This window comes from Dioscorea cayenensis, unplaced genomic scaffold, assembly GCF_009730915.1.
Source record: "Dioscorea cayenensis subsp. rotundata cultivar TDr96_F1 unplaced genomic scaffold, TDr96_F1_v2_PseudoChromosome.rev07_lg8_w22 25.fasta BLBR01000857.1, whole genome shotgun sequence".
NCBI lineage: Eukaryota > Viridiplantae > Streptophyta > Magnoliopsida > Dioscoreales > Dioscoreaceae > Dioscorea > Dioscorea cayenensis.
Window position 1 is genome coordinate 39,574 of NW_024087248.1, and position 11,626 is coordinate 51,199.

At 36.7% G+C, this 11,626-nt stretch overlaps 1 protein-coding gene and 1 pseudogene across 1 annotated transcript; both read right to left on the reverse strand.

The window, feature by feature from the left end:
- Positions 1-2,761: 2,761 nt before the first annotated feature.
- Positions 2,762-6,225, reverse strand: LOC120255132 (annotated as a pseudogene).
- Positions 6,226-7,079: 854 nt separating this feature from the next.
- On the reverse strand, positions 7,080-8,675 carry LOC120255129 (S-adenosyl-L-methionine:benzoic acid/salicylic acid carboxyl methyltransferase 3-like). Its single transcript, XM_039263016.1, has 4 exons — positions 8,568-8,675; positions 8,083-8,478; positions 7,727-8,002; positions 7,080-7,639 (listed from the first exon to the last, which is right to left on the reverse strand). Exons 1-4 carry the CDS (start codon positions 8,643-8,645, stop codon positions 7,265-7,267), a joined length of 1,125 nt encoding a protein of 374 aa, XP_039118950.1. The 5' UTR covers positions 8,646-8,675; the 3' UTR covers positions 7,080-7,264.
- Positions 8,676-11,626: the final 2,951 nt, after the last annotated feature.

The window sequence follows — 11,626 nt, forward strand, 5'->3', positions numbered from 1 at the left end:
TATTAGTAATCAACTATATTTCAATAGTGTCCAATTCTCCAATTCAAACGCCCCCTTGACTATCTTTGGAGCTTAAATAGGAAGGAAAAGCAGGGAAAAAGGGCATCATTGAAATGAGATCTTAAGCTCATCTCTGACGAGACGAAAGAGGAATCTGGTGGTGTGAGCTGCCGGATTTGATTATCTTAATTCATGTTGTTTTTCATTTGGTTATGAAATTCTTGTTCTTAGTTACTTGATGACTGATTTGATGATGATGTGATTTAGACCTTTGTGTTGAGATGAATGCTTGTTATCTATTAGATGTGGTTGTTATTTGCTTGAATTCATCGCTTGAATGTTAAATATGAATCAAGTTTCATGAGATTTATTGGAATTGTTACAATTTCTCTGTGAAGAGCTGTTTGAGTGTCTAGCTCTGTTAGTTTGAGATTAGATCTGTTAAGTTTCATTCTTGTTGATTGAAGATTCATAACATCATGTTGATGACAATAGATGAGAATAATAGTTATTTTTCTTTAAATATTATAACTCTCAAAGAATAATATTGTGTTCTCAATTAGAAGAATGTGACCATTTTAATAATAAGAATAATCATAATTGCTTCGCTAATTCTCTCTCTCTTCATTAATATAATATATAAAGTTTTTGAATAAACAAAATCTTATTGTCACATTGACTCAAAAGTCTGAGCAAGAGCCTTTAATCATTTTTTATAAAGCCCAAGTTAGAGAATGAATTAACTGGAATTTTATTACTCAAAATAGCAAATATTCTTAATTATCAAACTTCCAAGTTTTCAATTTAGATCATTTGCGACTTCATAACTATTTAAAAAATAAAATAAAATAAAATAAAACCCAATTGGCCATTTCCTCTTTCTTTCTGTTGTTGGACATTCATAGGGCGTTCGCAATTTGGCACTGTGGGCTCTTTTCTTTTAACCCGGCTTTTAATTAGGGTTAGACTAGTTAAAAAGCATGGATTACAAATCAAATTTTTTAATTTTTTTTTATATTTCAGATGATTGCGGGTTCATGACTCCTATTAGGGGCAAGCCCCTAATATTAATTACCTCAGACAATGTCATGAAAACCTCCGATTAAAAAACAAGTGTGAATTAGAAATAACTGAGCAGACGTAACAATCTTTTTTATTAATTTCAAATATGCATATGAGCACATGATCATAGGCAAGAATATATGAGTATTAAGAGAGCTATTTTTTTATAAAAGAGCTTGACAAGAGAGTTTTTTTAAAGAAAGAGTTATTTTTATCATGCTCCTCAAACTTCTTTTTGCTCGGCTGGCATTCTTAACTCCTTTACTGAAAGTATGTTAGAAGATTCTTCTAGCTTTGTGGCCATGGCCCTATTCGATTTCTTCCTTTTTTGTGTGGGTTTGTGTCTTGATATATCGCTTAGTTCCCAAGCTGGGGCCACTCTACATTTATGAGTTGCCTACTTGGTTATCTTTGCTTCTTTTGTCACTGAAGACTTTGGCCCTTTGTGCTTGTAAAATCTCTTTGCTTCTGGACTTGTGAAACTCCTCAAGTCTATGACTTCTTTGTGTCTTAAGACTTTGGAGTTGCATTTGTCTTTTTCATGGTGCATTTAAGTCTTGACTCTTCAATGCTTTTGACCCTTGACCATTAGGTCTTTAAGTTGTGACCCTCAACATGGTTAGGTCATTAACTTGACAATTTTGATTTTTGCTTTTAAAATGCATTTCAAGCTATAATTATGAATTTGATTTCCATTTGTTAAGCCACCAATTGAGTTCTCTACTTCATTTTTGCGAAAAAGACCTCATAATGAGCTTCAAGAAAATTTTTTGTCAACTCTTTTTTAATGAGCTTCAAGAAAAAAAAATTTTGTCAACTCTTTTTTTAATGAGTGTTGACAGGAGATATTTTTTGTGAACTTTTCATTTTTTTTTTTCTCTTTTTTTATTCTTCTTTCCACTTCAAGAAATTTTTTCATTCTTCTTTTCATTTCACTTTTTTTACTCCAATGAGTGACGAAGGACCTCAAAGTGAGCTTGAAGAGAGGGTTTGATTTTTTTTATGAAAAATTTCTCTTTACCACAAAAGTGTCAAGACTTCAAGGTGAAATTAGAAAAATTATGAAAAATTTCTCGTTACCCCAAGAAAGTCAAGACTTCAAGGTCGAATGAGAGAAATTATGAAAAAAATTCTCGTTACCCAAGAAAGTCAAGACTTCAAGGTGGAATTAGAGAAATTATGAAAAATTTCTCATCACCTCAAGAAAGTCAAGACTTCAAGATGGAATGAGAGGAATTTTTTTATGAAAATTTCAAGAGGAGGTCCTGCAAAGAAAAAAATTACGAAAATACCCCCAATGAATTCATCCATCATTCATTTTTTTACCTTCCTTCAATTTTTCCTTCTCATTTTTTCTTTTACTTTTCATCTCTTCTCTTTTTTTTTTACTACTCCCCTTTTTTCCTTTCCTCTTTTTTTACTCATCCTTCTTTCATTTTTCCATCTTTCTTCCATTTTTTCTCTCTCTAATTCAACCTTCATTTTTCTATTTTTCTCCTTCTCCATTCGAGATTTATTCGTGTCAATACCGCTGACATGGTCTTACAACTTGAGTAGATAACAACACAATGTTGCATGTTTTATTCCACATGACAAGAGCTCTTGGCGAGTGTTAACTATCCTTTCTCCCAAACACCCAAGAATAAGCATCAGAGAGCCAAAATATGAAAGCAATGGTACCAAAACCCCAACCAAACATCTATATGTCTTCCAAATACAGTGATCTTCGTCCCAGCACCCTCGTCTCAGTTAGGTCACCAACAAGTGTGGAGGTCGCATTGGCGTTTATATGGTTAACCTTTTCCGATGTCACTTCTGCATCCTCAAGACTGCTTTAAATGCAACTCGAAACACCAAGTTCATCGGCTCTCGAATCAGTTGTATGATATGCATCACAGTTCACAACACCACCCAGGTACTCGGCTATAATTGGTGCATCTCATTTCGTTGCATATTCCAAGCTTTTCAATAACTAGAACACCGTCACCTTGCCTCGACGTGGTTTTAGGACCATTATTTCTCTGAGACAGAGCCCTACAAGCAACAAAACCTCCAATCCCAATTGGAATAATAGCAGCTTCGGTACCATCAACAATCATTATATCAGCCTCGCCTCTACGGATGTGGTTGGCAGCGGCATAGAAACAATAGTTTAGAGGTAGCATAAGCAGCTGAAATCGAATATATTGCACTCCCATAAAACCAATATCCATGGCAAGTAACACAGAACCCATATTTGTTATTGCATAGGGAATGAAGAATGGAGTTATCTTTCTACAGCCTTTCTCTATGGGAACTTGAACTCTATTGGAAAAAACACTGTGAGACCACCCATGCCTGACCTGACAAGCACACCTGCCCAAATTTTGTCAACCTTCTCAAGCTTCGGTGTTCACAGAGTAAGCCCGGCGTTCAAAAGCACCTTCTTCCCACTAACAAGGCAGTACCAGAGGCGATCATGCAACCTCTGATCATTCTTCATGTCGATGTTACCCTCCGACAAGAACCCTCAGATTTGTCCGGCAAGCCTTGTCGGAAACTTAGTCACATCAACACGATCAAGTCTGCTCCCGCTCTCCCCCGCTAACAGCCTACTGTAGCAGAGATGCACGTCGTTGCCAAAGTCGGAGATGAGTCCCAGCCCCGTGATCACAACCCACTTTTTCGGATCCGTTTCCCGCTTCGGCACCAACGCCACAACAGCCGATGTGCGGATTGCTAGAGAAGGAGTTTGGGGGGCGGTGGCGGATAGGACGTCTGTTCACCGGAGCCGACACCGGGGATAGGCGGAGACTATCGGGAGGAGCTGCGCGAAGGGTTTGCATTTCGGCGCCAAAAAAGAGAGCGAGAAAGAGAGATTGAGGGAGCTCAGGATAACAAGCACGGGAGAGAGAAGAAGGAAATACATGCTACGGATGCATGTGGGTGCATGGTTTCTTTTCTTTAAATGCATGGAAAAAATTATATATTTTTTTATAGAGAGAGAGCAAGAACGAGAGAGAGGAAAGAAATACATGCTAAAGCATGTCTATGCATATGTCTCTCTTTAAATGCATGTAGTATGAACGTACATGTGTTTTTTTTTTTCTAATCAGCGCATGCATGAATTGATAGAATAAGGACAAAAGACATGCATAAAACCAAATGAATGTACAGCACAATACATGCAGGGCATTATGGCTTTTTGGCTTATCAAACCTAAACCTATGTGCATAGACAACAATTTAATTTATTAAATAAATATGGAGACATAGAATACTATAGTTCATGGGATCTATTATAATCTATGCATACATGGTGTAGTTTTTACTCTGATAATCTACCTTATGATTGAGTTCCGATTGAGCTCCGACTTCTTCTCTCTCCTTCTCTTTTTTCTATTTTTTCAGTCTCTCTTCTTATTTCTTTTCCCAGTCTCCTTCCTCCTTCTTCTTCGTCTCTCTTTCTTTCTATTTTCTTCAGTCTCTCCTCTTGGTTTTTTTTTCCTTCAACTTTTCTCAAACTTCCCGTTCCTTCTTTCTTAGTCCCCAGAAAATCCTCAACACCCCCTCCAAGAATCTCAAACTCCCGGGAGATTTTTTAAATTTTGAATTCAAAATTTCCGATCCTTATCTATAATCTCCTCATTTTTTTATATGTTTTTTATGTATCTTTTTTTTAATTTCCCTCCTTTTTCCATTATTATATATATATATATATATATATTTTTAAATTTCAAATGAAAATACATATATGAGCGATGCTATTTTTACTGAATAAATTTACCGAATAAATTTCCCGAATGACGTAAATGCCCAACTTGTCATCCACATCCTCATCCACGTCTATTATATATATAAACTTCAAATTTGAACTTTAAAAATTCTTAAATACTTAAAAATTAAAAAAAATTATAAAACTATATCTAAAATCATAAAACCCAAATACTACAAAAATCTATAAACTAAAAATCTAAAAATTTTAAACCCTAAATAATAAATACTAAACCCCTAAACCCCTAAATCCTAAGTCTCTAAACCCTTGACCTAAGTCTTATGCTCTAAACCCTAAACAAGAAATCACAAACCCACTGGGATTTGTGATTTCTAGTTATCAATTTAGGAGATATTCGGTTTATATTTATATGTTTATCTTTTACGATTAAATGTTTAAATTTAGGATTTAGATAATAAAGAGAAATTAATTTTTTTTTAAAAAAAAAAGATAAAGAAAGAATGACGTGGATGCTGACATGACATGGATGCCAACTTAACATTCACGTTATTCGGGAAATCTATTCGGGAAAAATATCATTACTCTACATATATATATATATATATATATATATATATATATATATATATATATATATATATATATATATATATATCAAACAAATACATATCATCAATAATAAAGTTAGTTCTAAGAAGAGACATAACAAGCTAGATTAAAAACAAAAAGAAGAAAACTTATGAGTCCTGTAAACCCAGGCCAAGTTCATGAGGGCATATAATTAGCACGTATTTTTTTTCAAAATAATGATAAGTACAAATATATATATATAGATATAGGATAGTTTAAAACGTGAACTACTTTTTTCGTACTAGGGTCGGGGAGCGAACATCAGCACTACTAAATATTTATAGCTAATTTGTGTAGATAGAAGTGAGTTCATATTATTTGGTTCTAGAATCAGGGCATTTTTTAGTTTTGACCTATCACAGCCTGATGTGTCATTAATTTTTTTTGTCTGGTGATACATGTTAAACTGAGATATGTCAGAATCAAAAAATACCCTAGTTCTGGAACCAGGTAATATGAGATGGGGATGAAATCAAGACGGAGGAGCAACGCCATTAGAGCCTCGGCGAGCTTGGCGCGTTCTCGAGGGTCATGGCGTACGGCGTCGACGGTGACCTGGCGGCGGATCAGGGCTTTGATGCGGGCGTCAGCGTCGACGGCGAGGATCTTGCGGGTGAGGCATCGGAGGAGGTGGGAGCAGTAGGAGGATTGGATCTTGGAGGCGGCGGAGGAGACGACGGGGATCGGAATTAGGGTTAGGCTTTCGTTGGGGGGTTTCCAATGGGAATTGAGATGGTGGTATTGTTGGGATTGTGAGGGGGTGTTTTGGTCATTTTGAGTGGAATATAATGAGGATTCAATATAGAAAAAGAAACTCATAAGCTTTGGTACTTTGTGTCTCTCGATTTGGTTATTTATATGAAGTGCGAAACTTCGCCATTAGTCCTTTGAATTTTACCAGAATGTTTTGGTCCTTAAGTTAGTAAAATTAACTTTTGATCCCTAAATTATATATATATATATTAGTAATAACTAAAATTCTGGAACCTGTCCCAGGTGTGCAGCTATGTTATGAATATAATACATAAATTTATAATTATAATTTTATATAAATATATACAATATATTATAAATTACTAAAAATTTTAAAAATAATAATGCAAAATGTTCAATAAAAAAATAATTCATTTTATAATTTTTAAATATCAACTAATTAGTAAAAAATCATAACAATCATTTTAGGTCAAAATATCAAAATGAACCCTCTATTTTGAGTTTTCTGTCCTTTTAGTCCCTATAATATAAAATGTCTTTTTGGTCATCATATTTTTCACATTTTTGACTTTTTGGTCCCTCTAATTGACGGATCTATCTTTTTGATCCTTCTAGTTGATGACTTAGAGGGACCAAAAAGGATGAAAATGTGTAAATACGAGGATCAAAAGGACGGATTTTATAACTAAAGGACAAAAATGTGCAAATACAAGGACCAAAAGGGTGGATTTTATATTAGAGGGACTAAAAGGGCTGCAAAGAAAAAATAGATGGACCATCTTGATATTTATACATCATTTTATAATAGTTTAATATAATTTAAAATATAAATTTTAAAAAAATATATAATATAATAAATAAAAGATTATACAATACAAATTTTCAAGCCCTCTTCCTTACATACATTAAGGTTGATCTGGTTCAACTGATTCATTGGGTTTAGTCAAGTCAATTCCCTACTTTTAGATTTTTATAAAACCCAACCCAGTGATCAAGCCGAATCCAAATGAACTGTCAGGTTTTAAAAACATTTGGCATACCTGATGATAGTACAAACAAGCAAAGCTTTTATTATTACAAGAAGCTATTTGTTTATAGTGATAACTATAGTACTCATGGATGTGCTTGATTAAAGAGTGATTGATTAATGGTTGAGATCCTTCGTCTTCAAAGCTAAGATGAAAACAATGTGCTTGGTTTTTTCTTTGAGGAGATGCACGGCTACATTGTGAGCATACCTTTCAAACACTTGATCAACAATGGCTTGTTTTCCAAAATGGCCAACAAGAAATGGTTCTAACACTGCTCTTATACACTTGGCCACATTGTGTCCACTCTTCACATTTTCAAAGGCTTGATCATCATCTGAGTCATCAAATGGGTCCCAGTTTGACTCAAGTATTTGCATTTGTTCAATGTAGAATGATCCTTCACTTTGTATCACTTGTTGCACTTCTTCTTTAGATGCTGCATAAAATGGCATGTTGAATGTGTTCACCTTCTCTTCTTCCAACACTCTCTAAGTTCAACTCATCCAAATTAAATTAAATTAAATTAAATCAAATCATCAATTGGAATGACAATTGACATGTATATATATATATACCTCTTGAACCATGGAGTTTAGTGCATCTGCTACCAAACCCCAAACATGGCACTCTTCAGCTTTGGATGGATCTGAACTTTTCCTGCCCAAAAAGGACAAAACCATTTGTCCTCCATTGACAAGCTCTTGAGAACGAAGCTTGAGGAAGCTTGAGAAATCTCTCTTGAATTGCTCTAAATATAACCTTGATATAATTGGAGGACTTGTTCTTGAGATGTATATGTTCCCTTTGTTAATATTAACTCCACCACTCTGATGATCAATTCCTACAGGAACCTGCATGCACATTAATATATAATTAATTAATCTAATAAATCAACAAATATAATACTAGCTATATATATACACACACACACCTGAGAGAGCCACATGAGACTATAAGAAGAGTGAGCAAAATGAAGACTATTGCGAGGAAAGAGTCTTCCATAAAAGGAACCAGGAACACCAGCAACATAATAAGGCAGCACTTGATCCCCACTCTCTTCTTTAACCTTCTTCTCAAACAAAGATAGTGATCTGAATATTGTATTGAAATCATTGCCTTGTAAATCATTCAAGAAAAACATTATCTCCTTTGTCTTTTGACATCCGGCTTCCATTGCTGCATTAATTATCTGAGATATCACAAGGAATGCATTCGGCCCTGAAGAACACCCCAAATCAGCCACAACCAAGCTCTTTGACACAATTACTCCATTGATGTTCTTCAAAGCTTTCTCCACCATGTCCTTTGTTTTTCTTATGGCTTTCTCCTTTTAAATAAACAAATAAAATTAATCATGCATGTGCATGAATGGCATGAAATTCATAAAAGCATAAATATTAACAGTGTAATTAGTACTTGAACTCTTGAGTTTGAGGCATAGCTTGTGTCTCCAGCACCACCAACCATGTGAAGAGCTTCTTCAACCTTCATCATGAATATATTCAATGATTGATTTCTTGTGACTTTGATTTTCTTGATGGTGTGTAATGTTTGGGGTTTCTTGATGCCTATTTATAGATCAAGTAATGAAAATGAGTCCAAATATGTTGAGATAATATGAAATTCAGAGATTGGTGGAAACTTCACACCTCTGTAAAGGCCAAGGTTACGTGTTAAATAATGCCGGGAACAGCCCACGGTGTGGCTTACAAAATGGAAGTTACTTGAGAATCAAGCAATATAAAAAACAATACAAGAAAATCACTATTTCTATCTTTAACAGTTATATTCCTTGAGAATCAAGGAATATCTATAGGATCGTGCTATCTCCTAATATGGTACAAATGATAACATAATTACAATTAATTACATTTAATTGATTAATTGATATTATGATGAATTCATTCTTTAATACTCCCCCTCAAGTTGGAGCATGAAGATCCCGAATGCCCAACTTGCGGAGAAGAAAGTGGAAACGATCAAGACCCAATGCCTTCGTGATGATATCAGCGAGCTGGAACTTGGTAGGAACATAGGAAGCAATAAGCTCACCAGACTGAATACGTTCCCGAACAAAATGACAGTCAATCTCGATGTGCTCAGTCCATTCATGGACGACCGGATTAGCAGAAATGTGTAAAGCAGATTGATTGTCACAATATAAGAGAATAGGGCTTGAGTTGCGCACGCCTAGAGATGAAAGTAAGCTGCAGAGCCAAACGAGTTCGCTAGTGGTGACGGCCATGGAACGGTACTCGGCTTCTGCAGAAGAGCAAGAAATAGTGACTTGCTTCTTTGTGTGCCATGATATCGGACATCTTCCGAGAGTGATGAAATAGCCGGTAGTAGATCGGTGAGTGGTCGGGCAGCTAGCCCAATCAGAATCTCAGTAACCGATCAACTGAAGAGAGGTTGGGCGACTAAGGAAGGTGCCTTATTCTGGACTGTGCTTGAGATAACGAAGAACATGAATAGCAGCACCCCAATGACTCTCACGAGGCTCGTGCATGAATTGAGCCAGTAAATGAACTGAGTAGCACAGCTTGGGACGAGTGATGGTGAGATAGAGAAAATGACCTGTAAGGCGGCGGTAACGAGCAGGATCGGACAGAACTGGAGCAGTAGAGGACGCGAGTTGATGACGTTGTTCAATAGGGAAAGTGGCAGGTTTAGCAGCAGATAAACCACAGTCTTCTAATATCTCAAGAGTATACTTCCTTTGTGAAAGAAAGAGACCAGTGCGAGTGTGTGTGATCTCAATACCCAAGAAAAACTTTAAGGGATCCAAATCTTTGATCTTGAAGCAACTGTTAAGATAGGACTTGAAGGAAGTGCATCGACTGGTATTATTCCCAGCAATAATGAGATCATCAACGTAAACAAGGACCGCCAAAAAATCAGTACCCGAATAAAATGTGAATAAAGAATAATTTGCCTGAGATTGATGAAAACCATAAACTCGTAAAGCAGTAGCAAATTTAGCAAACCAATTACGAGAGGCTTGCCGTAAACCATATAGAGACTTACGTAACCGATAAACTATCCCAGCAGTCTGCACTAAATACCCCGGAGGCAAATGCATATAAACTTCCTCGTCCAAGTCACCATGAAGGAATGCGTTATTCATGTCCATCTGATGCAATTCCCAATTATTGGCGAGGACGACTTTGAGAAGGCAACATACTGTGGTCATCTCTGCAACTGGGGAAAATGTTTCATGAAAATCGAGCCCTTCAACTTGAGTGAAGCCCTTCGCCACAAGGCGGGCCTTAAAGCGCTCAATACTGCCATCAGCCTGGCACTTGATCTTATACACCCATTTGCAGCCGATGGGCCGCTTGCCCAGCAGTAGTGATTCAATTGTCCATGTCCCATTGTCCTCGAGTGCCCGTATCTCAGCGGCCATGGCATCCCGCCAACGTGCATCTTGAACAACATCCTTATATGATATGGGCTCAACTTCAGAGTCAAGAGCAGCCAGATAGGCAAGGTGAGATCTAGAAAAATTATGGTATGTGATAAATTTCTGCATCAGATAGACCATACCTGAGGAGCGAGATGAAGTGGGTGCGTGACAAAGGGAAGGTGTTGCAGCTGTTTAGCAGATATAGTCGTTGAAATGAGTGGGGGGTCGACGAAGGTGACTAGACCAGTTTGAAGTAACATCGGAAACCGAGTCAGTGATAATGGCACTCGAAGGCTGGGTCGGATGAACAAGAATAGGTGGGTCATTGTGTGGTGTAGGTTGTTGAGACAAATCAATGACAGGACTGGGAATAGATTGAGCCAAAGATGGGTTGGTGATAGGTGGGTTCAGTAAGGAAGATTGATCAGACGAGCAATGAGGTGGGATGATTTGTGAATTTGGTGAATTTGGCATTGAGCTCAAAGGTGATGGGGCAAGTGGAGAGGTGATGGGCTGGGCCGAAGTCGGAATAAGGCTCAAATTGTGTGGAAAGTCTAAGTTTGTGGAAGTAAGATCTGAGGAGCTTGAAGGAGGTGGAAAATGAGTTGGAGAAGTAGTTGAGTTTTCAAATGGAAAAATGTGTTCATGAAAAGTCACATCCCGAGAGACAAATATTTCTTTTGATTCTAAATCATAAACCTTCCACCCTTTAGTAGCAGGAGGATAACCCAAGAAAAATGCATCGATGAGCACTAGGTGCAAATTTATCGTTATTACATGGAAGAACCTTGGCATAACACAAACAACCAAAAACTCTAAGATGATCATAGGAGATGGATGTGTTGTAAAGAAGTTCAATAGGGGATTTTCCAGACAACAATGGGGTGGGGGTATGATTAATCAAATGAGCAACTGTTAAAATATATTCACCCAAAAACTTACCAGGGAGGTGTGCTCGGAAGCGAAGAGCCAGAGCTATATTAAGAATATGACGATGCTTTCGCTCAACACGGCCATTTTGTTGAGGACTATAAACACATGTTGTTTGATGAATAATGCCATGATCATG

Excerpts from the sequence above, each read along its gene's own strand:
- LOC120255129 (XM_039263016.1), bottom strand. The coding sequence starts at position 8,645 with ATGATGAAGGTTGAAGAAGCTCTTCACATGGTTGGTGGTGCTGGAGAC. Across the intron at positions 8,479-8,567 it reads CCTCAAACTCAAGAGTTCAA|GAGAAAGCCATAAGAAAAAC; the intron begins GTACTAATTACA and ends TTTATTTAAAAG. Across the intron at positions 8,003-8,082 it reads GTCTCATGTGGCTCTCTCAG|GTTCCTGTAGGAATTGATCA; the intron begins GTGTGTGTGTGT and ends ATGTGCATGCAG.